This window comes from Anolis sagrei, chromosome 1 (genome assembly GCF_037176765.1).
Source record: "Anolis sagrei isolate rAnoSag1 chromosome 1, rAnoSag1.mat, whole genome shotgun sequence".
NCBI lineage: Eukaryota > Metazoa > Chordata > Lepidosauria > Squamata > Dactyloidae > Anolis > Anolis sagrei.
In genome coordinates this window covers 161,899,780-161,927,544 of record NC_090021.1, presented here as the reverse complement: position 1 = coordinate 161,927,544, position 27,765 = coordinate 161,899,780, and the positions used below count along the sequence as shown (strand labels likewise).

Below are 27,765 nucleotides of genomic sequence, written 5' to 3'. Positions count from 1 at the left end.
CGCCAGCCTAGCAACCGGGCGGCGCGCGGTCCGCCCCGCCTCCTCGCCCTCCCGATTGGACGCAGGGGGAGGGAAATGGTGACGTCATGGACGGCTCCGCCCTCTCGCATTCTCTAGGCCTCTGTCAACAGGGCCATCGCTTTTGGAGAGTCTCCCTTGACCGGCGCCCACGGGGACTGCCAGGTGCAGCAGGGTACACGGAGTTTTATTTTTCTGGTTATTTAATGTTTCTTTTGCTTAAGTGATATTTGTCTTTACTGTTTTAATGTAGAACAAATCCTATGTAAAATCATACCACGTATTTTTGACATTAATATTGAAATCTGAAATATAGACTTCTAGTTGCTGGAGGGTTGCCATTACAAACAGGCCTTCGATTGTGGTTTCGAAGGCTTTCATGGCTGCCTTGCTGTGAGTTTTCCCAGAAGCATTCTCTCCTGACGTTTCACCTACATCTATGGCAGGCATCCTCAGAGGTTGTGGGTCTGTTGGAAACTAGGAAAGCGAAGTTTATTTATCTGTGCAATAATGTCCAGGGTGGGAGAAAGAACACTTGTCTGTTGCAGGCAAGTGTGAATGAGTTGTAGATTTTTTCGGGCTATATGGCCATGTTCTTCTAGAGGCATTCTCTCCTGACTTTTCGCCTGCATCTAGGGCAAGCAGCTTCAGAGGTAGTGAGGTCTGTGGGAACTAGGAAAAGGGTGGGGCAAAGGACTCTTGTCTGTTGGAACTAGGTGTGAATGTTCCAACTGATCACCTTGATTAGCATTTGATGGCCTGGCAGTGCCTGGGGCAATCTTTTGTTGAGAGGTGATTAGATGTTCCAGATTGTTGAGAGGTGATTAGATGTCCCAGTTGCACCCATACCTTGGGAAGTCTGATCTGGCCATGGTGGTCTACGCTCTTGTTACATCCCGCATAGATTACTGCAACGCACTCTACGTGGGGTTGCCTTTGAAGACTGTTCGGAAACTTCAATTAGTCCAGCGGGCGGCAGCCAGATTACTCACCAGAGTGTCATACAGGGAGCATACCGCCCCTCTGTTATGTCAGCTCCACTGGCTGCCAATCCAGTTCCGAGCACAATTCAAAGTGCTGGTCTAGACCTACAAAACCCTATATGGTTCCGGCCCAGCGTATCTGTCTGAACATATCTCCCTCTACGTCCCGCCTCGGAGTTTAAGATCTTCTGGGGAGGCCCTGCTCTCGGCCCCACCTCTATCACAAGTGAGGTTGGTGGGGACGAGGAGCAGGACCTTCTCGGTGGTGGCCCCTCACCTGTGGAATTCACTCCCCAGGGAAATTAGGTCATCAACATCCCTCCTCTCTTTTAGAAGGAAATTAAAAACATGGATATGGGACCAGGCTTTTGGGTAATCTGGCAGATAAACAAAGGACAATCGACGACTAGAATTGATAGGATTTGACAATGTGGAATGAATCTACGGACTCTGAGCTGGCGAACGTTGAGCATTAGATTGGTTTTATTGATTTTGATGTTATAATTGTTTGATTGTTTTGTTTTAAATTGCTGTTTATATATGTTTTATCTTATTGTTTGTGTTGGCATCGAATTGTGCCTTTTGTAAGCCGCCCTGAGTCCCCCCTCGGGGGTTGAGAAGGGCGGGGTAGGAATGCACGAAATAAATCAATAAATAGTTTCCCTTGTGTTGTTTTGCTGTTGTAATTCTAGAGTTTTTTTTAATACTGGTAGCCAGATTTTGTTCATTTTCATGGTTTTCCTCCTTTCTGTTGAAATTGTCCACATGCTTGTGGATTTCAGTGGCTTCTCTGAGTAGTCTAACTCTAACAACCACCATATCAGACTACTCGGAGAAGTCATGAAAGCCTTCGACAATGCAATATTGAAATCTGAAATATATACAGGAAGTCTTTACTTCTGGTTGCTTGAGGGTTGCCATTGCAAATAGGCCTTCAATTATGGTGTCGAAGGCTTTCATGTTTGGAATCACTGCCTTGCTGTGAGTTTTCCCGTCTGTATGGCCATGTTCCAGAAGCATTCTCTCCCAACGTTTCGTCTACATCTATGGCAGGCATCCTCAGAGGTTGTGGGGTCTGTTGGAAACTAGGAAAGTGATGTTTATTTATCTGTGAAATAATGTCCAGGGTGGGAGAAAGAACACTTGCCTGTTGGAGGCAAGTGTGAATGTTGCAAAGGGTCATTAAATGCTAATCAAGGTGGCTAATTGCAACATTCACACCTGCCTCAAAAAGACAAGAGTTCTTTCTCCCACCCTGGACACTAAACCACAGATATATAAACCCCCTTCCCTAGTTTCGAATAGATTCCTCAATAATAATAATAATCATCATCATCATAATAAAAACTTTATATATACCCCGCTCCATCCTCCCCAGGGGGACTCAGTTCGGCTTACACGAGGCCACGCCCATCAGTACAGTACACACAATATAACACAAAAACATAACAAAACCAAAAAATAAAATACATAAAATGCAAAACCAATATAATAAGCGACACAACAATATAAAATCAAACATTAAAACACAACAGATTTCACTGGGCAGGGCCAAATTCAAGGATAACATTTTAAAACACTGGGACATAGGACAATGTAAAACATCGGGAGGAGGATCCGGAAATGATGAAGGATTTAATTGCACTAACTTTTTTAATGCTATCATGATAAAACTTGCTCTAATTGTATCACAGTTTCCACTGTTAGCCTGCCAAGTTTAAGAACATTACACTCATTCACTAATTTTGGGGGAAATTTTGAACTTTTTACAAACAATTTTTCTTTTATAAAAACTACAAGAGCTATCTCCTGGAATTTCATATACAATGCACAAGATAACCAAGGCATTGATCCTCAGAAATTTCAGAAAGATTAACACATCTACAGATTTTGGGGGATTTTTAAAAGTTTAGACAAAAACAAATGATCCCCCCAAGAAGTGACAGCAGCAATCCCTTTGAATGTCTGCCTTTATGACACACAACCTGAGAACTTCAACTTAGCACAGCTTTATACTATTACTTACTTTAGTCCTCTTTTCAGATTCAATAATTTTATTCTCTCTCCTCTTCAACATCTACGTTAGACCCCTTGCTAGTTTGGCTCGGAGTTTCGGCCTGGACTGCTACCAATATGCAGACGATATCCAACTCCTTCTGCGCCTGGAGCCTGGAGCAACGTCAATTCCAGACAATTTCACCCTATGTCTGGAAGCTCTGTCGAACTGGCTGCGTGCTAGCAGACTGAAGGTGAACCCAGCAAAGACTGAGATTCTCTGGCATGGCCGCCCGGCAGGTCTGACTCCTCCGTTGCCCACCTTCGATGGTGCCGCCCTATCTCCTTCGCCTACCGTTAAGAGCTTGGGTGTCGTTTTGGATTCGCAGCTGACAATGGAAGCACAGGTTGCTGCTGCCAGCAAACAGGCCTTTTTCCATCTACGACAAGCGAGGCAATTGGCACCCTACCTATCTGACGAGGCTCTGGCATCCATGCCGGTCACGTCTAGGCTGGACTATTCAACGCCCTGTATGTTGGCCTTCCGATGTCTACGACCCGAAAGCTTCGTATCGTTCAGAACACGGCAGCCAGGTTACTCACAAGAAAGCCCATGAAATGCCATATAACACCAGTGCTGCAACACTTACATTGGCTTCCAACTGAGTACCGTGGCCTGTATAAGATGTTAGTTCTGACCTTTAAAATCTTTTATGGCCAGGTTCCATCGTACCTTAGGGACCACCTCTCCTTCTCCCATCATTGGAGGTCGCAACGACCAGCCCAACGTGACTTACTCTATATACCGGGTCCTAGAGAAGTGCATTTGGAAAGGACCAGGCGCAGGGCTTTTTCTATTTCTGCCCCGGACTTATGGAATTCCTTGCCGCCCTACATGAGAGCCATGCGTGACTTAGGGCCTTTTACTCTCGCACTTAAGACCTGGCTTTTTACTAGAGCATTCGATCTCTGTTAATTTTAATTTTTGTATGTATGTATTTTATCTTTTACAATTTAACTGTAAATCACTTGGAGCATTCTCGGATGGAGGGCGATTAATAAGTAATTAAATGATGATGATGATTTATTTATTTATTTATCAATTTTATATACCGCCACCCCCTGAAGGATCGGAGTGGTTTACAATATACATATACAATACATTACATTTAAAATCAAAGAAACATTTCAATGGCTAGTGCCATTGGGTCCTTCAGATGCTAAGCACTGTAGTTCGGGAAATGTAGTTTGCGCTGTACCGCAAGCACCTGGGTTCGAGTGTGTCCTCCTGAGGGTGGGGAACCGTGACAGTGTGGGGTTTCTGCTGGTGTACCGCCCACCCCGCGACCCAGTAGTTTCCCTGTCTGAGCTAGCGGAAGTGGTCTCTAATTCAGCCCTGGTTTCCCAGCGCTTGGTGGTGCTGGGAGATTTTAACATTCATGCTGAGACCTCTTTGTCTGGCACAGCTCAGGACTTTATGGCTGCCATGACAACCATAGGACTGTCACAAATTATATCAGGACCCACCCACCAGGCTGGACACACCCTCGACCTAGTTTTTGTGGCGGACAGTGGTATGATCAGAGTGGAAGAACAAAACATCCTTCCAGTGTCATGGTCTGATCACTATCTGGTCAGCTTTAGACTCACTGCGACCCCTAACCTTCGCAGGGGTGGAGGACAAATTAAGATGGTCCGCCCCAGGAGACTGATGAATCCAGATGGATTCCTGAGGAATCTTGGGGTTCTTCCTGCCATGGACCCTGTTGACGCCTTGGTCGACCTTTACAATAAGGAGATGTCCAGGGCGATAGATACGATCGCTCCCGAACTCCCCATCTCGTTGCGACGTGACAGGCCGTCTCCATGGTTCACTGAGGAGTTGGCCATGATGAAGCATACGAGAAGGGGGCTAGAGCGCAAGTGGAGGAAATCTCGGGACGTGTCTGATCGAGCACAGGCTAGGGCCTCTCTTAGGGCATACTCCGTGGCTATACGAGTGGCCAGGGAATCTTTCACGACCACCCGTATAGCGTTTGCAGCAAATAGGTCATCAGAGCTGTTTCGGGTTGTTGGGGAGCTCCTTCACCCACCTGTGGTGGAGGAGATCTCTGACGACCCAGCAGCTCGGTGTTGCGATTTCGCACACCATTTTGCAGGCAAAGTCGCCCAGATACGTCTTGAGCTCGACTCCAATTTCATCGCAGTGCCAGAGGAGGTGACTGAGGCATCTGCTTGTCCAATTTTGTGGGATTCTTTTCGGCTTGTTCTACCTGAGACCGTGGAGGAGGTCCTTGGGGCTGTGAGGGCGACCACTTCGGCCCTAGATCCTTGCCCATCCTGGCTCATTAAATCTGCCAAGGAGGGGTTGGTTGATTGGTTTGTGTTGATTATTAACGCATCATTGGAGCAAGGGATTTTTCCATCTAACTTGAAACAGGCTGTGGTTCGCCCACTCCTTAAAAAGCCTTCCCTTGACTCTACGGTGCTGAACAATTACAGGTCGATCTCCAACCTCCCTTTTTTGGATAAGGTGCTGGAGCGGGTGGTCACCCTCCAGCTCCAGGGCTTCCTTGATGACATCAATTACCTAGATCAGGCACAGTCAGATTTCAGGCCTGGTCACGGTACCGAGACAGCCTTGGTCGCCTTGGTGGATGACCTCCATAGAGGACTGGACAGGGGGAGTGTGACCCTGCTGGTTCTCTTAGACATCTCAGTGGCTTTCGATACCATCGATCATGGTATCCTTCTGGGTCGCCTCTCTGGGATGGGTCTCAGGGGCACGGTTCTGTCGTGGCTCCGGTCCTTCTTGGAGGGACGAACTCAGATGGTGAAGCAGGGAGATGCCTGCTCAGATCCCTGGCCTTTGACCTGTGGGGTCCCGTAAGGCTCTATTTTTTCTCCCATGCTCTTTAACATCTACATAAAACCGCTGGGAGAGGTTATCCGGAGTTTTGGAGTTGGGTGCCATCTCTACGCAGATGACACACAACTCTACTACTCTTTCCCACCCAATTCCAAGGAGGCCTCTCGGGTGCTAGACGAGTGCCTGGCCGCTGTGTTTATCTGGATGAGGTCGAACAAGCTGAAGATTAATCCCGACAAGACAGAGGTCCTCCTGGTCGATCGTAAACCAGATCGGGGTATAGGATGGCAACCTGTGTTGGACGGGGTTACACTCCCCCTGAAGCCACAGGTCCGTAGCTTGGGAGTCCTCCTGGATTCATCGCTCACGCTTGAGGCTCAGGCTTCGGCGGTGACCGGGAGGGCTTTTGCACAATTGAGACTTGTGCGCCAGCTATGTCCGTACCTCGCTAAGGCTGATTTGGCCGGGGTGGTCCATGCCTTAGTCACCTCTAGACTGGATTACTGCAATGAACTCTACGTGGGGCTGCCCTTGAAAACGGCTCAGAAATTCCAATTGGTCCAACAGGCAGCAGCCAGGATGTTAACTGGGGCCCATTACAGAGAGAGGTCAACCCCTCTGTTTAAGGAGCTCCACTGGCTGCCGTTTATTTTCCGAGCCCAATTTAAGGTGCAGGTGCTTACCTACAAAGCCCTGAACAGTTTGGGACCACCCTACCTGCATGACCGCATCGCTGTCTACGAACCCACACACTCACTCCGGTCATCTGGAGAGGCCCTGCTCGTGATCCCGCCCGCGTCACAAGCGCGCTTGGTGGGGACGCGAGACAGGGCCTTCTCCGTGGTGGCCCCCCGCCTCTGGAACACCCTCCCGAAAGATCTCAGACAAGCCCCTACACTGGCAGTCTTCAGAAAGAATTTGAAAACTTGGCTGTTCCAATGTGCCTTTTCAGATTAGGAATCCCCCAGGACCAAATCCCAGAAGCACTTTAGTTACCAAGATCACCGCACACTGCACACCGCACACCGCACTTATATTATAATCCCACATCCCTCTGATACATCAGCACTTTTAATCCTGTACCCCTACTCCGGCCGACTCAGTTTTTAATAATGTCTTGTTGTGTTGCTATTGTTGTTTTTTGCTGACTGTTTTTATTTGCTAGGTATTGTATTGCTGTATGGTTTTGGGCTTCGGCCTGTTGTAAGCCGCATCGAATCCTTCGGGAGATGCTAGCGGGGTACAAATAAAGTTATAATAATAATAATAATAATAATAATAATAATAATAGTTTAGGGCAGGGCATTCTCTGCCATAGGGGGCCTCGCCTTCCCAAACTACATTTCTAACAATGCTGTTTTCTCAGCCTCCACCCAAGTTTGATTCTTTAAACACTTTATGTTTTCTTGGTTTTACCAAAGTTGCTTAATGACCATACTGAAAATTAAATTGATCTTGGGAGGCACCCAAATGTTACAAAATCTCAACAAAAAATGATTGGTGAGTGTTTCGATTCTTAAATATCCCCCCCCCCCCCGCACCTAATATTGATTCGTATGGATGGATTTAACAAATTTGATACAAAATACAAAGAGTAATGATAATTTTACATATCCTGCTACTTTATATCCCATGATTTGCTTTATATTCCAGATTATCTGTCTTGAACTGGATTATATGAGTCTCCATTTCCAGATCATCTGAGATAAGAAGATAATCTGGGATCAGATCCTGGGATATAGGGCAGTGTAAATCCAGCCTGAGAGTCTACTATAATTTCATAGTAGACTCTCATTTCATAGGGATTGACATCTCCAGCCCATCTTCTGTTCGGATAGCAGCCAGCAAGCCAACACCTTAAATCAAGACATAGCTTCCTAAGATCTACAGCAGGCATTGACAAACTTTGGCCCTTCAAGTGTTTTGGACTCTAATTCCCACAATTCCTAACAGCTGGTACGCTGTTATAATAATAATATTTATTTATTTGATCAGTTATATGACCATTTCAAAATAGAACATGAGTAAAAAACAAGGCAAAAAGGTGAGGACAGCAGCTGACCTTCTATTTATAGTCAAAATCTGATTTTCCTGGTTCTTCTTTCAGGAAATCTGCTCTTTTCTTAATAGCTTTCAGAATAAAAAGGCTTACTCTGATTATGCTGGATCTTTCCTGCCCTTGCAAGAGGGATGTCAGAATATCATTTCTGTTGGGAAACCTGCAGTTGGATAATATTGGATGTAAATATCTGTCTTGCAGTTCAGTATATGCTGGACAGTCAATTAAGAAATGTTCAATGTCTTCCACTGTTTGTTCTCCCCAGACACAGGTATGCTGTTAAGAATTGTGGGAGTTGGAGACCAAAACAAAAGGAGGGCCGAAATTTGCCCATGCCTGATCTACAAAGATATTTGCAGGAACACCTCAGCAAGAGAGAGTCCATAAGTGGAAGGTTAAAAACCGGAACATCAATCAGTGGCTGATATTTATTCATTTATTTAAGTCCATTTTTATACCACTTTTCTCCTGCACCAAGGTGAGACTCAAAGTGGCTAACAATACAATAAGAACATACAAAGTAAAAAATTAAAACAGATTAAAACCCATTAGCAACCTTATTATCTAAAACTGTCAGCAATAAAACTCTATTTACAAATATAACATACATATTTAAAACCATCAATTAACCCCACTGGAAGCCAAGTTCCCATACTCACGAGAGACCTGTCGTCCATCTACAATTTTAATTTCCTGCAAAGGCCTGTTCAAACTGTTTTCCTTTCCTAAACGATCAAAGAGTGGTGGTGGCCCTTATGCTGAATTGGTCAAGACTTGATGAGATATTAATTGAAAAACTATAACAAAATGTGCTGCAGGGTGTCCCTCTCACAAAAACAAAGCTTTTGCTGTTTAATAACACTTTCCATAAGTTTTTATAATAAGAAAATGACATTTATAATCCAGAAACAAAAATTGTGTTACATAATGTTATTATGTTTATTTATACCTTGCTTTCTCTTAAGAAAAGAGACTTAAAGTGGCAAGGGATACTCAGGCTGGATGTACACTGCCTTATATCCCAGGATCTGATTCCAGATTATCTGCTTTGAACTGCTTTGAACTGAATCTACACTGCCAGAAAGTCTGGAATAAACAGATAATCTGGGATCAGATCCTGGGACATAGGGCAATGCAGATCCAGCCTCAGAGGTGGTTTTCCCAGATTTTTTCTCTCAAATACACCTTGTTATTCCTTGGTGGTCTCCCATCTAAGTCACTTCTGGGTGCCATCACCATTCAAGCAGGGAGCTTTGAGATGGTTGAACAGAAGCTCTCTGAAGCTCTAGGTGCTCTCTACAGGGAAAACCAGCTGATCCCTAATCTATCTAAAATACAGACATGGGCTTTTCACCTTAAGAACAGACAAGCATCCTGAGCTCTGAGAATTACCTGGGAAGGAGCACTGCAGCGCACCCAAATACCTGGGAGTCACTCTGGACCATGGTCTGACCTACAAGAAGCACTGCCTGAACATCAAGAAAAAAGTGGACGCTAGAAATAATATCATATGAAAGCTGACTGGCACAACCTGGGGATCACAACCAGACACAGTGAAAACATCTGCCCTTGCGCTGTGCTACTCTGTTGCTGAGTATGCATGCCCAGTGTGGAACACATCTCATCACGCTAAAACAGTAGATGTGGCTCTTAATGAAACATGCCGCATTATCACGGGGTGTCTGCGCCCTACACCACTGGAGAAATTTCACTGTTTAGCCAGTATCGCATCACCGGACATCCGCCGGGAAGTAGCAGCCAATAGTGAAAGGACCAAGGCAGTGACATCTCCAGCCCACCCCGTATCAGCCAGCACGTCAACGACTTAAATCAAGAAATCGTTTTCTAAGATCTACAGAGACACTTGCTGGAACACCTCAGCAAGCGAGAGTCCAAAAGTGGCAGGCTCAAACCCGGAACCCCAATCAATGGCTGATACCAAATGAGAGACTCCTCCCCCTGGGCACACAGAAAACTTGGCGACTTGGAAGGTGCTGAATAGACTGCGCTCTGGCACCACAAGATACAGAGCCAACAAGAAATGGGGCTACAAAGTGGAATCCACGACATGTGAGTGTGGAGAAGAGCAAACTACAGACCATCTGCTGCAATGCAACCTGAGCCCTGCTACATGCACAGTGGAGGACCTTCTTATAGTAACACCAGAGGCACTCCAAGTGGCCAGCTACTGGTCAAAGGATATTTAATCAACTACCAAGCTTGCAAACTTTGTGTTTTGTCTGTTTGTTCATTTGTTAAAAAATGCATTACAACTGTTTGGTCTGCTCCTGACAAGATAAATAAATATCCCATCTAAGTACCAACCAGGGCCAACCTCCAGAGCAGACAGGGCCTGGATGTCTCCATATTTTTCTGCTTGATCATTTAGCACACTTGATGCAAAATGCCTATACAGGAGTCTGGGCACTTGCAGACCAATTCTGGGGAGAATAGACCCTCATCCCAAGGTCCATGAATGCTTTATATCAGCTGTGCTCATGGAGCCATAGGGTTACTTTCCTTTCCAAGTTCCCCAAAAGGAGATAATCAAAGAAGATAATCTGAATTTTATCTGGCAGTGTAGAATGGGCCTAATGCTGGATCTACACTGCCTTATATCCCAGGATCTGATCCCACATTATCTGCTTATCCCAGATTATCTGGCAGTGTAGACTTATATAAGCTAGTTCAAAGCAGATAATCTGGAATCGGATCCTGAATATAGGGCAGTGTAGATCCAGCCCAAATCTACCAAACAGCTCCTTGGAAGCAGCAGTAAATGGAAAGTGACTCAGTTGAAGATCTATCAAGGGACAATGGCAGTGGCATCATAGCTAATGCTGGCCAGTTCATTTTGTACTGAGCAAGGTAATAGTAATTCCTGAAACCTTTTATCTTGAAAACTCTAGAGTGAGCCAATCCAGAATGAAACAAGAGATACTGTCCAAAGCTGAAACTTCCCTAACAGGAGGTATTCCACAATCTATCGGAGTAGAGCAGAAGATAACTACAAATGTGGTTTATGGCAGAACAGAGCTCAAGCCAAAAATTACATTCGGCTTTAAAACAGCACCAATAACATTTCAAGATGTGTTTGCAAGCATGGCTTAGCTTAGGTTAGTGAGTATACTACAAACACCAAAGGGGATTTCACTCAAAGATAGGCAGTTTTAAAAGACCAATTCTTGTGCAGTAAATCATTTACTAAAAACCAATTGGTGAAAGGGGCATGACTTTAAGCCCCCAGAACCAATGTCATTTTGTTAGATCCTGGCTCATGATTCATCCATTATTATTATTATTATTATTATTATTATTATTATTATTATTTGTACCCCACTAACATCTCCTGAAGGACTCGGTGCGGCTTACAAAGGCCAAGGCCCTCAATAAAACAACAGCATAACAAATACAACAATAAAACTGAAAAAGCAAACCAATAAACATTAAAGCAATAACAGTAAACGATAAACAATAACATCATGACACATTTAAAAACTAAGGGCCGGGCCAAATGCAGTGAATAAAATTAAAAGTGCTGGACATGACAGGTGAAATGTAAGGAGTTTAGAGTAGGTGTGATGTGCAGACAATCTTAAATCTCTAATAAAGTGCATTTGGGAGTTTCCTATTCTGGAAAGGCACACTGGAACAGCCAGGTCTTCAAGCTCTTCCTAAAGACTGCCAACGTTGGGGCTTGTCTGATGTCCTTGGGGAGAGAGTTCCAGAGTTGGAGGGCTACCACAGAGAAGGCCCTGTCCCTCGGCCCCACCAAATGCGTTTGCGACGCAGGTGGAATCATGAGCAGGGCCTCTCCAGATGAATGGAGGGATCGTGTGGGTTCATATACGGAGATGTGGTCACGCAGGTAGGCGGGTCCCAAATCATTTAGGGCTTTGTAGGTGAGCACCTGCACCTTGAATTGGGACCGGAAAATGAACAGCAGCCAATGGAGCTCCTTGAACAGGAGGGTTGACGTCTGTAAGGAGCACCAGTTAACAACCTGGTGGCCGCCCGTTGGACCAATTGGAATTTCCGAACCGTTTTCAAGGGCAGCCCCACGTAGAACGCATTACAGTAGTCCAATCTAGAGGTGACCAAGGCATGGACCACCCCGGTCAGATCAGCCTTTACGAGGTACAGTCGCATGTGTTCAACCAATATTAAGACAGTGAGATTACTTTTTAAATTTCTGGGACTTCATTGCTTAGAATTTCTTTTGTTTTTACTTAAAGTTCAAATAAACGGTTCAAGGGATAATTATTTGTTAAAATATATTACAAAAGCAGTGCAAGTGAAACCTTTAAATTCTTTATTCTTTTTGCAACTACAATAAAGATCAGACTTGAATACAAATTAAATAATAATAATTAAAAAACCCCAACAATGTTGCATTGTTAATAGAACCACAGTTGCGGAACCCTGAAGGTATTCCTTTAAAAAACAAAACAACACACTGATTTATGGAACTTCCCATATTTTTGAAAAAACAATCAAGCAGCAATTGCTGCATTACATTGTAGTAAAGGCACATTCTTTGTGTGTATATATATATATAAATATAAAAATATTTGCCCTCTTCCCAAAGCATAATGTTCTCTAGATAACAGATTTTTGTCACATCTTGAGTATGTTTTGCTGTATGTGAGACATCAGGGTTCCATAGCAGGAGATGAATACGCAAAAATTGGTTGTCGAGATTACTACATTAGTTTCTTCTACATATGATTTGCAACACTTGGCTCCTTAAAACATATTTCAGAATTAGTTCCAAATAAATTTGTTTCAGAGGTCAAGAACACAAAAAGCAAAATGGCCCAAAACCTCAATTTATGGACATAACTTGCAAATATTATATAGTGTTACTTATAAACCTCCTACAATTTAACCTTGCAAAGGGTTAGACCCTCCATTTACAGATCATAAAAAAGGAAGTGTACAGTATCTGTTAGAATAAATATTTCAGGGAACTAGGCCATGGAAGTAAAGACTACCAGCAAAAAACCATTTCTTGTCTTCGAGTTACTTTAACAAGAACAGTAAGTATGTTACCCATTACTGTGGGATACTCTGAGACAAACATTTCTATATTTAATATGCTATGCATAATATATCATGGTGGATTTTGTTCACTGAGGATAATGTAGAAATATGATTATGTTGCCTGAAATACGTTTTTGTGATCTACATAAGCAAAATATATGTGATGTATTAGCTGGTTGTAGGAAATGATATGACAAAACCAGTGGCCTATTCTCACTCTCGTTTACTGTTTCCTCTTTATTCACTTTGGTAACATAACACCTCACAGTACTTTACTGATTGTAATTGCACAAAATATTACCGCCCCACAGAACAAAGCAATTTTTATTGATTTCCCCTCCCTGCTGCAGCTCCAGTTTCCCCAAATCTGATCAGGGTGGTTTGGGGAGTCCATAAAAGACCCTTCTGCTCATGAAGAAATAATTCCTTATAGAATCCATTGTTATTTAGTCAGGATTGTACTGAAATTTGGTGGAACAAATCTAATATACAAAAACCTGCAAGGAAGATAGTACTTCTCCCTTCTCTCCCCCACCTTTCCCCTTCTTGTGAGGAAAAGCGAGGGTGACCCTTCCACCATCATCCACACAATGCAGGCGAATATCTATGGATGCAAGATTTGGACAGGATACAAATCCAGTATGCTTAAGCTCAGGTAATGCCACGTGTGAGCATCTCGTGGGACAAAGATGGCAGGGGAGAGAGATAAAAATGCATGCTCCCACTTTATTTACTGCACACACAGAGCCTTGCCTAGGCATAATGTATGGTAATCAAGAACTAAGAAAACACATTGTATCTTTGCCTAAATGAAGTTCAACAGGGACAAATGGAAGATACTCCACTTTGGCAGGAAAAACAAAATGCAAAGATACAAAATGGGGGGTGCCTGGCTCGAGAGCAGTACATGTGAAAAAGATCTTGGAGTCCTCGTGGACAGCAAGTTAAACATGAGCCAACAATGTGACGTGGCGGCCAAAAAAAGCCAATGGGATTTTGGCCTGCATCAATAGGAGCATAGTGTCTAGATCTAGGGAAGTCATGCTACCCCTGTATTCCACCTTGGTTAGACCACACCTGGAATACTGTGTCCAATTCTAGGCACCACAATTGAAGAGAGATGTTGACAAGCTGGAATGTGTCCAGAACAAGGGTCTGGAGAACAAGCCCTATGAGGAGCGGGTTAAGGAGCTGGGCATGTTTAGCCTGAAGAAGAAAAGGCTGAGAGGAGATATGATAGACATGTATAAATATGTGAGAGGAAGTCACAGGGAGGAGGGAGCAAGCTTGTTTTCTGCTTCCCCGGAGACTAGGACGCGGAACAATGGCTTCAAACTACAAGAAAGGAGATTCCATCTGAACACGAGGAAGAACTTCCTGACTGTGAGAGCCGTTCAGCAGTGGAACTCTCTGCCCCAGAGTGTGGTGGAGGCTCCTTCTTTGGAGGTTTTTAAACAGAGGCTGGATGGCCATCTGTCAGGGGTGATTTGAATGCAATATTCCTGCTTCTTCGCAGGGGGTTGGACTGGATGGCCCAAGAGGTCTCTTCCAACTATGATTCTATGATTCTAAATGTCTCTACAGAGACTGTGTTCCATCCATCTCTACTCCCGTCTTCCAGGGACAAGGCACAAAACAAGAAATTTTTGCAGGTTTGAATTTTCCAAAAACGCTGCAAATGAGGGTGAGCTCATGTTATGCTTAACACACACTGTCTATGTTCAATGTGCTTTCCATGGATAAACATCATAACTGTATGTGATTCCCTTTTTGTATCTTATGTTGTCTTTAGGACTATATAAACTTTGGCATTTCTTAAAACAAATTTCTGGGTGATTAGAATGTAATGGTCAAATTGTTGGTATCTTACATTTAGCATTTTTCTATTAAATAAAACAGGAGATACAGATGGATTACGGGAGTAAAAGGAAGAACAAAATTCCGCTAATCACCATTACACTCTGTCTTGAAGTGTCAGAGAAGTTTCCCTTTGAATGCTTCAGACTAGACTTTAAAATACTTTTAGTATTTCAGCATGGAAGGGAAAGGTGCAAGCATCAGATTTCCTCCCCATCTCCATAAACGTATGAGCAGATAAACCACCTTTGCAATGATGACACAACACAGAATCAGGATTAAAGCACATGGTTATTAGAAAACAAGTCTTTTGAAAGGTTATGTGATGATCATATGTGTTCTCATTGATAAAGTGCAGGCATCCACCCTGAGAGTAAGCACTGAAACTGCAGGAACTAAAGCACTTCCTCCCAGAAGGATATAATAAGGAGATCCCAACCACCATCACTCCTTTGCCATCCATTGTATCAAACACGCCAGTGCCAGGGAAGATTAGTCCTTGACTAGTCAAGCTGAAGCAACGCCATTGCTATCAATCAAAGTATTGGTGGGGTTTGCCAAATCCCAAAGAGTCAGCTGAAAACTCCTACACTTATGGAGAGTGCTGCTTCAGGCTTACGATGCTTAGTCACCTTTTTTTCATGGAAACAATCGTTCAGTACACTCTCTCTTTGCCTACTAAAAGAAAACAAAAGCAAAAGGTTGATTTGTGTAACAAGAATTTGTATGAGACAAGTTTGCATCTGAAAACACAGATCTTTGGGTGAATGTCAAAACACATCACATTTCTTTCTTCTTTTTCCCCCATTTAAGATTTTGCAGACACAAAGACAATCAACAATGCCTCAAAGACCCTTAAAAAAACAGAAACACCAAGTTTGTGATTTTTAACAATCTAGTTAAAGCATCTTCCAGTTGATACAACTATAATAATCTCTTTGAAACTAAATGTGTGAGTATATCATCCTATTTCTTAATATGTATTAAGCTTGTACGTATATTATTTTAAAATAGATTTTTATCCTGTAGATACGTATTCCTTAATGATTTTTAAAAATATAATATGAATGTATTCAACTCTATATTAGCACAAGAAGGAAAAACAGAAGAAAAAGAGTGTGTGTTTTATAAACATAGGTTTAATATATCTCTATTATGTTTCATGACAATATGGGGCAAAGAGTTTAATGTTACGGCTACCAGCTCACAACATTTGTGCAAGACAGTTTTTGTAAAAGAAATCATGGGTACAATTAAATAATCTATGAATATATAACTTAAATATAAAAATAATATGTTTGTTGCCTGTAAAAAGCTTGCTGTGTTGTGGACAAAGGTTCTTAATTGTTTCATCTGACCCATTATGCAACACTTAACTGCTAACATTACTTATCCATAACAAGCACTCTTTTAGAATGCTAGTTAACCTTCTGCCAGATACCTTATCACAGTTATTACCAAGTACTGTATATACTCGAGTATAAGCCTAGTTTTTCTGTCCTTTTTTTAGGCTGAAAAAGTCCCCCTCGGCTTATACTTGAGTCAAGGTTATTTATTATTTTACTCTGTTGTTGTTGTTATTATTATTATTATTATTATTATTATTATTTTCATTTCATTTATTATTTTATTCTATTTATTATTATTACATTTATCATTTTATTCTATTATTATACATTTATTATTTTACTGTATAATTGTTATTGCTACATTCATTATTTTACTCTTTTTATTATTGTTGCTATTATTACATTTGTTATGTTGCTCTCTTTATTATTATTGGAAGGATACATAAGCACATTTACATTGAAGAAGGTAAATAATCATTTAATCAGAGTTGGACAGTCTTATCTTAAATTACCATTTCTGTAAATATTTAAAAATATATAACTTACTGATTCCTCAATTAATGTAATTTAATTGGTATCTATTTTTATTTTGCAGTTTACCAGTAGCTGCTGCATTTCCCACCCTTGGCTTATACTCGAGTCAATCTGTTTTCTCAGTTTTTTGTGGTAAAATTAGGTGCCTTGGCTTATATTCGGGTCGGCTTATACTCGAATATATACAGTAATTTAAGAATGCTTTACAACAAAAGCACACCAGAAGTTTCCACAATACATATTTTGTTAGTGATTTCAACAAAACACTCTTGTGCATAATTGATACTGCAAGTAATAGTTAAAGGGGATTAAGGGCTTGTAGAAAGCCACTGTCATTCCCATTTGGCAGAAAAATGGACTATAAATCAAATAAATAAATAGACTACTTTATTCAGAAGCTTCTCTTGGTTAGACAACAGAACATCATTTGCACATTTCAGAACACTGAGTGATTGCACTGCTTTATTGTGCTTTTCTTTAATTATACCTTTTTGGGATAGGTTATACAAATCGAACAAATACATAAAAACATATTTACCTTGTTTTTTCAATAATCAGCTGCTTCTGCATTTGTTTTCCAATATCATCTTTAATTGTACTAAAGTCTATAGTATCATCGATCAGGAGATTCTGTTGACAAAAAAAATTAGTGTAATGGGAAATAGAGCCATCAGCGATATTTCACTAATTGGAGCAATCTGAATCTTGCTACTGAAAATTCAACTCAGATGGCATTTTTGTTTACTTTTGATTGTACGAAAGCAGTGCCATGTTTTTGCCCATGTCTTTATCTACATGAAGTCTTTTGGTTTTAGAAAACAGTTGAGTAAACTTTGTCTTGGACCACAATTTTTATAATCGTCTACACCAGGTCAATGGCAGTTACATGTCAAAACCTCGGAAACAGGCATGTAGCCCGGGGGAGGGGGGGGGCTTGGGGGCTTCAGCCCCTCCCCCCCCAAATCCTGATGGTGGTCCGCGAGAAGGCCCTACTGGTGCATTATTTAAAGTGCTATGTTTATTCATATCATGATCTGATCACTATGCTCAATATATTTCATATGCATGGGGGTATTGGGGTAACGATACAAAAGGTTTGCTAGGGTAGACCCTCTTTCACTCAGACTCAAACCCCCCCAAAGCAAACTCACCCCCCCCCCCCAAAAAAAACCAAAATCCTGGCTACGGGCCTGCTCGGAAACAACAAAGGTTCTTCAATCCCATTGAAAAATGTTCCAGGATGTAATAACATAGGCTGAGAAAATTTCATGACTTTTTGAAAGTTTTCTCCCTCAAAAAGTGAAGCAATATATTTTCACAGACAATGCTTTCAATTATAATGTTTTATCAGGCAAAAGCCTCTCAAACAAATAAAAACAATAGCAAGCTTGGTAGGGATTGTTTGAAGAAGATCCCAAAAGAAAAATGTGGAGAGATGGATAATCTGACCTCTAGTGAATTTCCATTTCAGGGAGTGACCAGATATAAACACATTAAATGAACAATGAGTTGTTATATCAATGATATACAAACCAAGGGAAAAAGATAAAACAATATAGACCATACTATGCTAATTAAAACAATATATATGACACATATGTTCTACAATTGTCTAGCCATTTATTTACATTTTTACTGATCACATTTCATATACTTTTAAGAACATCATTTCACCAACCACTATGCATTTCCAACCTGATGTTTCCATTCCATTCAAGGCATTATCATTCTTCCAACTCCTGCATGCCCCACTCCCTCTAATAATCATGTTATATACAGCAATAAAAAACAGCAAGGGACTTTTGTTAAATAGTAAGTGGAAACAGTTGCCAAACTCACTAACCATTTACCTTCACACCAATAATATCGCCATCCTTCAAGCTATAGGGGCTCGACTGTAAGCTGTCACTTTTCTTCTTTTTCTTCTTCTTTGACATTTGCTGTGTCTGAATAAAATGAAAACTATTATGCCAAAACACCATAAATAAGCAAATAATTTTTGTTTTTTTGTTTTTTTTGGGAGGGGCAGAGCTTTACATTGACATAAGTTGAATGTTATTAGTTTGCCCTCCATATCCACAGAAGATTGGTTTAGGGTCAATGGTGGATACCAAAATCTGCAGATGTTCAAGTCCTTATTTAGAGACAACTGACGTGTTTACTTTCAGAATTAAATTAGTGTATGCAGAAGCCAGGACTTTACCTATATAAGAAGGCTCTGTCATTCTCTCTCTGAACAAAAGTCCCAGAACCCTAAACCCTAATCAATTATATCAGTTCTCCTCCTCGTCACAATCAAAGATACTCCACAAAGACTTTGCACTCTCTAGAACAGGGGTCCTCAAACTTTTTAAACAGAGGGCCAAGTCATAGTCCCTCAAACAGTGGAAGGGCTGGATTATAATTTGGAAAAAAAAAACATGAATGAATTCCTATGCACACTGCACATATCTTATTTGTAATTCAAAAACACATTAAAACAAAACAATTAAAATGAAGAATAATTTTAACAAATACAAACTTATTAGTATTTCAATGGGAAGTGTGGCCCTGCTTTTGGCTGGTGAGATAGGATTGTAGTTGTTGTTGTGTGCTTTCAAGTAATTTCAGACTTAGGTTGACCCTGAGTGAGGGCTGGGTAAATGACCTTGGAGGGCCGTATCTGGCCTCCGGGCCTTAGTTTGAGGACCCCTGCTCTAGAGCATTTAAAGGTGTCAAGATGAAGGAAATAATATTTAAGTATAATGATCCAGTTCCTGATAAATTGTGGGAAATTGTAAAAATTGTAATGAGGGTGGTGATGATTTGGGGGGGGGGGGGGTCTGATGATATTCTTAACAGAAAGTACTGTATTGTTAAAAGAAAAGGGTTTTGTTAGAGAAATGTAAATACATTTATGCCTTGAGATAAGTGTTTAATTCATTCTGTGACTCAGCTCTTAATTCAAATCACTCTTATATCATAGTGAATTTCCCATTGAAATGCTATTAATCCATCCTGGCCCCCGAAAACCTGCCCATTTTTGTTATGTGCTTCTAAAATAAGAAAATGTTATATCAATCTATCTATATGCACATTCACATGGAATAATAAAAAAGAAAGATCTACTTATAAATGGTAGAAGCACAAAGTTGTGGCAAGGAAGCACAAAGTGAAGAGGCAGAAGCATCATTTCTTCATATTGTACTCATTCCAGCCTCCCTCCATCTTGCTATCTCTCCCTCTCTTTCTTCATGAAGCCAAATATACCAGAAATAAAAACCACATAAAGTCAAATTTTGTCAAAGCATACAAGAGCACGAGGCTGTTCCCTTAGTCCTGTACTCTGGTGCTAGCGCTCCTTCTGGTGCTAGCTCTTAACTTAAAATGCTGCTTGTATGTCGAAGTGAAACCCAGGTCGAGTGATGGCACTTAACTCCCAATGCTCTTAAGTCGAGGTTCCACTGTATAAGACATTCTTTATTAATTCTATTACATTCCAAGACTTTTCTATCCCCTCCATAGAAGTGTCTAAATATCTTGTGTCTGTAAGCAGCAAAGCATTGTATGGACCTCATAGGAACAGCAGCCAAGGTAGTGATGTACAGAGATTACAGTTGAATACCATTTTATTTTATTTTATACTAATTATTCTGTTAGTGGCATATACAGGTCTAAGTCAATCTTATGCGTGTGGATGAAAATTTTGCAATCATTTTGAATATTGCTACCAGGGCACTTCTCCAATTGTTCCACAAAACTCTCCATGAGACAGAGAATGACTGCAGATGGGATGCTGAAGCTCTAGAACAGGACTTCTTAAACGTTTTCCACTCATAACCACTTTCTCCCCCAATAAATTTTATGTGATCCCAGGTATATAGAATTGGTATAAAAATAAAATGTTTCCCGATAATAAACCAGCATTTGCAAGGCTTGATAAACAGACTGATTTTCCTTTTTGTGGAGAATAGCTGAAGGATTTTCTACAGAGTCCACTGTAACCACTGCAAATTGTTAGTAAGATTTGTATCAATATCTGACATTCAGAAACCTTCTATTGTTGCTATTTTTTGTGACCCCAACATTCAGCAAAGGAAACTATGATGTCATAGGCAAGTGACCATGTGCTCCTGCAGTTTACGATACGAAAGAATCATAGAATCATAGAATCATAGAATCATAGAATCAAAGAGTTGGAAGAGACCTCATGGGCCATCCAGTCCAACCCCCTGCCAAGAAGCAGGAATATTGGATTCAAATCACCCCTGACAGATGGCCATCCAGCCTCTGTTTAAAAGATTCCAAAGAAGGAGCCTCCACCACACTCTGGGGCAGAGAGTTCCACTGCTGAACGGCTCTCACAGTCAGGAAGTTCTTCCTCATGTTCAGATGGAATCTCCTCTCCTGTAGTTTGAAGCCATTGTTCCGCGTCCTAGTCTCCAAGGAAGCAGAAAACAAGCTTGCTCCCTCCTCCCTGTGGCTTCCTCTCACATATTTATACATGGCTATCATATCTCCTCTCAGCCTTCTCTTCTTCAGGCTAAACATGCCCAGTTCCCTAAGCCGCTCCTCATAGGGCTTGTTCTCCAGACCCTTGATCATTTTAGTCGCCCTCCTCTGGACACATTCCAGCTTGTCAATATCTCTCTTGAATTGTGGCGCCCAGAATTGGACACAATATTCCAGGTGTGGTCTAACCAAAGCAGAATAGAGGGGTAGCATTACTTCCTTAGATCTAGACACTATGCTCCTCTTGATGCAGGCCAAAATCCCATTGGCTTTTTTTGCCGCCACATCACATTGTTGGCTCATGTTTAACTTGTTGTCCACGAGGACTCCAAGATCTTTTTCACACGTACTGCTCTCGAGCCAGGCGTCACCCATTCTGTATCTTTGCAAGGCTGAAACTAAGACAAGTCAAGCCCGCATTCCGAACTTTAGGAGAGCTGACTTTCAAAAAATGGAGGAAATACCGAGCAGCATTCCATGGATGCTGATACTAAAAAGCAAGGGAGTTATGGATGGATGGGAGTTTTTCAATAGTGAAATACTCAAGGCGTAATTGCAAGCAGTGCAAACAAAGAAGCCAGAATAGATGTCCAAAGAACTTCTAACCGGGCTAAGACTCAAAACAGATATGCACAAGAAGTGGAAAAAGGGAGAAACCACCAAAGAAGAATTCAAACAAATAGCCAACACCTGTAGGGAAAAGGTTTGCAAGGCTAAAGCACAAAAGGAGCTCAGGCTTGCCAGGAAAATTAAAAGCAATAAAAAGGGCTTCTTTGCGTACGTCAATAGAAAAAAGGAAGAACAAGGAAGTGATAGGGCCTCTGTGGGGAGAAGATGGGGCAATGCTGACGGGATAGGGAAAGGGCAGAACTACTTCATGCCTTCTTTGCCTCAGTCTTCTCACAAAAAGAAAGTAATTCTCAACCTCAGCAAGATGGAGTGGATGAGGGATTAGAGGACATCCAACCCCAAATTCTTCCAACTCTATGATTCTATGAAACCAATCCCATTTGGGGTTAGGGCCCAGTTTAAGAACAAGTGCATGGACTATCTACTGTAATTCTGCATGCAGAACGACTATGATATGCGGAGCCATACAGGATAGACTTACAAATTAGTAGGAAGGAAACACGAACTTCTTTAATTTCTGAAACTTTCCTCTTTATCCTGAGTATTAGCACAGTATTCATCATGTTACATTCACAGCATATAAAATACATTTTCAGTTGAAAGAACAATATTATAACACCTCTGTTCTCTTTTCTTAACCATGTCTTAACTTACCCAACTACTTATTGGCATCCATTCAAATTTTCCAGGAGAATATTTAGCGATTTCAATTTTTTCCACTGGCAAGGAATAGTATGTAGCAATTTTTCCCCTCAATGCAGATGCTGTACACTCTTTAGAAATATCCCATATTAAATCTACTGGATGATAGTAATCTCTCTCCCCTGGTATGCTCATCAGTATTCGTAGAAGTAAATCCTTTGGTCTGTGGTCAGGAATACACAATTACCATTCTTAAAAGATATGGCTACACACATTTTACAGAGGCTTATATATTCATTACACTTTTACAGGAATATTCTTCAGGAAAATAATGAACAAGGTACATCTGCAGTTTTATATTATTTTTTTCTAAATCTCTTTTTTGACAAATAGTCAAAATGTATCTCAGCCCAAAACCCGGGAAGCAAAATATCTTACCCAAGATTCTCTTCCTTATATAAAGTCTCTATACAAATTTCCACTCTGTTTCCTAGTTTGAGCTTTCTGAAAAATAAATACAATAGGCAAATTAATTTTAGTAGACAATATGGGGAAAGTAGGCCAATGTTTAAAAAGATAGTGTTATGAAATTAGTGTTGCCAACATTGTAAGAGTTTGAAAGCAAGTAACCTTCAACCAATGTAAAGACTAGCCTTCCTTCTTGAGATGTAAAAATCAATCAGTCTAAGCAGAAATCAGTTTAATTTAAATATAAAACTACTGTACATCAAAAATTGGAAAGAAGACATAACTTTAAAACTATTGATAAAACTCTATTTTATAAAAGAGAGGGGAAAAAGAAAGAATCAAGCAGTGTCTTTAAAACTAACGCCCCATCTACACTGCCATATAAAATCCATATTATCTGCTTTGAACTGGATTATATGAGTCTAGACGGCCATATAAACCAGTTCAAAGCAGATAATTTGGACTTTATATGCCAATAAGTGATTTGTTTTAGGATGAGATTTTGGGTATTTCAATTCAATTCTTATTACAGTAATGTTTAATTTAATTAGTTTCAAGAAATAGGGGAAATGACTGTGGTCTTACTGGAGCTGCTCCTTGTTGTTTCGTAAAAGTTTGCAAGGCTGCTTATTTTCCATTGTCCAAACACGGATAAATTCTGGCAGTGGGACACTAAACTCTTGAATGGATGGCAAAGTCATCACCTGAAAAGGAAAAAGGTTTCCCAGCAATTACAAAATCAATATTACTTGAAAAATCAAAAACTAAATCCTTGTGAATTTTCTAACACAGTACAAATGCGTTATTCCACGTTACATTGCTTTTCATAAATTAAGAAGTTTTCCAACCTATTTGAATGCATGAATTGTTGACAGTGTTACAGCAGGGAAAATGAAATTAACAAAGAGGCACATCATTGCCACCGAATTATCATTTTTCTGCTAAAATCCAAAAATGCATATCCCAGGGCATTTTGTTAACACAATTCTCTTTCATGTTACATCCATTCTCCATCAACAAGTGTAAGTGTGTAACACCAAAACTGGGACATGGTTACATATGTCCCATGTTAGTTTGAACAAGGAATCTCCATGTTTTTCATCTTATACTCCAAGTTCACGGCATCCAGAAATTCAAAAGCAAGGAATATTGTCTTATTAGTAGACTTTCTTTGAATAACTTAAGCCAAGAGCTTATAAATGTTGTTATAGGGAAGAAATGCCCAGTGGGCTTCCCACTTTCCTCATATATAGGCTGAGCATCCCTTATTCTGGATTCTTAAATCTGAAATAGTCAAAATTCCAAATTGTCCACATGGGTGGCTGAGATAGTGACATTTTTGCTTTCTGATATGGCCCAATGTATACAAACTTTGTTTCGTGCACAAAAGCATTAAAATAATAATAAATAATAATAAAACTTTATTTATATCCCACTCCATCTCCCCCAGGGACTCGGTGCGGCTTACATGAGGCCACGCCCATCAATACAATACAACAATATAACACAAAAACATAGTGGAACCAAGCAAAATACATAAAATGCAAAATCAAAATAATATACGACACAACAATATAAAATCAAGCATTAAAAACACAGAAAATTTCACTAGGCAGGGCCAGATTCAAGGATAATTTTTTAAAAGATTTTAAAATACAGGGAGATAGAACAATGTAAATTATAAGGAATGAGGAAGGATTTCATTGCATGAACCATAAAATAAAGTGCTTCTAAGGATATTTTGTGCAAAATGTAATGTAATTGAATCTTACATTCAATTACTGAAAGGCACATTGGAATAACCAGGTTTTCAAATTCCTCCTGAAGATTGCCAGTGTGGGGGCTTGCCTAATACCTCTGGGGAGTGAGTTCCAGTGCTGGGGGGCCACCACAGAGAAGGCCCTCTCTCTCGTCCCTTCAAGTCGCACTTCTGATGCGGGCGGGAGCGAGAAAAGAGCCTCTCCGGAAGATCGAAGAGACTGTGTGGGTTCGTAAATGGAAATGCTGTTGCGAAGGTAGGCGGGTCCCAAACTGTTTAGGGCTTTGTAGGTCAAAACCTGTACATTGAATTGGGCCCGGAAAATAAAATATTGTATAAAACTACTTTCAGGCTTTCATATAAGGTGTATATGAAACATAAATGATTTATTTGTTGAGATTTGAGTCCCATCTCCAAGATATTGTATTATGTACAAATATAAAAATATGAGTATTCCAAAATTCAAAACCCCCAAAGCAAAGAAGGTCCTTTAAAAATACATAACTTTCACATATAGTAAGATGTGTAACAACTGTACTATCTAAGAAGCATTTCTGATGAAGGTTCTACATGAGTCTTACAGTCAGAAATGCATGAATGGATTGAAACCAAAATCACAGAAAATATATTGTTATTAGAATCTTATTGCACCTAGACATCTATATATCAATACTTAATATATTTAAAGGAAAGGTAGCATTCAGGATAATAAATAAATAAATGTCAAACCTGAATCTTCAAGTCTTCTAAAAAAGCTTCTCCTGAGATTTCTATGTCACCCACATAACACAGGTCAACTTCGCTTTGTAAAAATGTCGGTGAATCTTTTAAAAAATCAGAAGTTTCCATTTAAAGAAAGGTAGGTTTCTTCCCAGTTAGTTAGTAAAATGTACTAACACTCCATTGGTTCACTGGCCAGGCCACCTGTCGACTCCACATTATTTACCATCACAACAATTCAGATTTTACTCACTCACAAAAACTGTCATTTCTCAGCAAAAACAACAGCTGCATTTGTACATTGAGGAGTGGGGATGGGTGGTAGGGGTGAATGCAAGAATGGTAGAAGGATTACTATATTCCCTCATTCATTCACTAGCATATATGGGGAGAAGAGGGTGGGATAAAGGCTGCATGTGTGCAACTGTTGCTCCCTTGTGCATTCGTGTGGGAAGGGCAAGAGTAAGGAGTAAGGGCACCCAACTGTTCCCTTGCAGGTCAGCTTACTTAAGTGGGTGGGAAGGGAATGGGATTATATATTTCGCATGTATAAAATAATGTTTATGAAGACCCTCCCCTGATTGTGGAGGATCATCGTATCACATAGACAAGAAGAGAAGGCTGAGAGGAGATATGATAGCCATGTATAAATATGTGAGAGGAAGCCACAGGGAGGAGGGAGCAAGCTTGTTTTCTGCTTCCTTGGAGACTAGGACGCGGAACAATGGCTTCAAACTACAAGAGAGGAGATTCCATCTGAACATTAGGAAGAACTTCCTGACTGTGAGAGCTGTTCAGCAGTGGAACTCTCTGCCCCGGAGTGTGGTGGAGGCTCCTTCTTTGGAAGCTTTTAAGCAGAGGCTGGATGGCCATCTGTCAGGGGTGATTTGAATGCAATATTCCTGCTTCTTGGCAAGGGGTTGGACTGGATGGCCCATGAGGTCTCTTCCAACTCTTTGATTCTATGATTCTATGACATTTTCTGTCTAGGCATATTATGTCTACATCACTATAGCTTATAAGGTACCCGGCCTCTCACAGTAACTAAGATCAACTTAAATTTGCAATATTTGAATGTCAATTTTATTTGCAATATTTGAATGTCATTACTTTCACACATCTTCTACTGAGATATTGGCTCATCTCATATTTCAGTTCAGGCAATCCCTGAATTACAAACACCTGACTTACATATGACTCCTAGTTACAGATGGGGTGAGACAACAGGAAGTGAGAGGAAGTTAGCATGGGAAAAAATGTCTCAAATGAACCCTTGTTTCCACAGCAACACAAAAGCATCTGGCCTCTGGGCCTTAGTTTGGGGACCCCTGCTGTAGTAACTTAAAAATGTCCCTGTTCCTACTTACATACAAATTCAACTTAAGAACAAGCCTACAGAACTTGTCTTGGGTTACTGTGAGTTTTCCAGGCTGTATGATCATGTTCCAGAAGAATTATCTCCTGATGTTTCGCCCATATCTATGGCAGGTATCCTCAGAGGTTGGTGAAACGTCAGGAGAGAATGCTTCTGGAACATGGCCATACAGCCTGGAAAACTCATAGCAACCCAGAAATTCCGGCCATTAAAGCCTTTGACAACATTCTTTTGGTCTGGTTGGGGGAGAATATTTGATACATAAATGGAAAACAGTTAAGATGTCTGAACTGATTGTACAGCTAGAGGCAGGGAAGTATATAGAACTGGCTCAAAATAAAAAGATTTCAGATTGACCTAAGCACCAATCTCCCAAATACCAAGATAACTATTCCTTGACAGTGTTGATGCTGATAATGCTTCTCCTAGCACATACCATGCTAGTGAGAACCTCTCCTCTAAAATAGGCTAGATGCATGTTATCTGTGTATATCTTCTTTTTTGGGTGACCATGTGTTTCCTAATATTGTGCAAGATGCCTTACCAACATATATTTATTATCTATTTTATTGTTGTTGTTATTGTTATATTATTATTATTGTTGTTGTTGTTAACTTTATTTCTACCCCACCATTCTCTAATAACGTGGCACAATCTAATAAATTTAACCACATGGCAAATACAACCCCCCCCCCCCAAAACTATTAAATATTTGTTTAAAATACAGTTTACAATAAAATATTTATACAATTAAAATTATGTATTGCAACAATGAAACAACATTAGCTAAAAACTAGCTTCTTCTACTCTGTAAACAGTTTTCCCCTTCATGTATTTTTAGCTTACCTCCAGATGTAGATGGTCCCAGAGCTTCCACTTTTTTGCTGATGCAGTTTACTTGGTCTTGAATATTCTTGATGTGCTTCACCTGAGAGAAAGGTTTGTACCACCAGACAGGTACTTTCAAGAATCC

The 27,765-nt window shown here is 40.7% G+C and overlaps 1 protein-coding gene and 1 long non-coding RNA gene across 9 annotated transcripts in view; one reads left to right on the top strand and one right to left on the bottom strand.

Moving 5' to 3' along the window:
- Window positions 1-79: 79 nt before the first annotated feature.
- On the top strand, window positions 80-27,720 carry LOC137097350 (uncharacterized). 3 transcript variants are annotated; one of them, XR_010910129.1, is made up of 3 exons: window positions 80-193; window positions 15,638-15,776; window positions 27,634-27,720. It is a non-coding gene; the product is annotated as an uncharacterized lncRNA (long non-coding RNA). The 3 variants fall into 3 exon arrangements; XR_010910130.1 differs by lacking the exon at window positions 27,634-27,720 and adding an exon at window positions 16,769-17,217; XR_010910128.1 differs by lacking the exons at window positions 15,638-15,776; window positions 27,634-27,720 and adding an exon at window positions 3,088-4,080.
- USP40 (ubiquitin specific peptidase 40) overlaps window positions 12,214-27,765 on the bottom strand; it is a 62,318-nt gene continuing 46,766 nt past the window's right edge. For 5 of the 6 annotated variants that reach the window (XM_067469861.1, XM_067469863.1, XM_067469851.1 and 2 more), the window contains 8 exons: window positions 27,639-27,765; window positions 25,427-25,521; window positions 23,524-23,642; window positions 22,909-22,974; window positions 22,483-22,693; window positions 18,558-18,653; window positions 17,246-17,337; window positions 12,214-15,502 (listed from right to left, as the gene is read on the bottom strand). In XM_067469861.1, the coding sequence (XP_067325962.1) occupies window positions 15,397-15,502; window positions 17,246-17,337; window positions 18,558-18,653; window positions 22,483-22,693; window positions 22,909-22,974; window positions 23,524-23,642; window positions 25,427-25,521; window positions 27,639-27,765 (912 nt within the window). In that variant the 3' untranslated portion in view covers window positions 12,214-15,396. Of the gene's footprint in view, window positions 15,503-17,245; window positions 17,338-18,550; window positions 18,654-22,482; window positions 22,694-22,908; window positions 22,975-23,523; window positions 23,643-25,426; window positions 25,522-27,638 lie in introns of all 6 variants that reach the window. The other variant, XR_010910126.1, reaches the window with a different exon arrangement.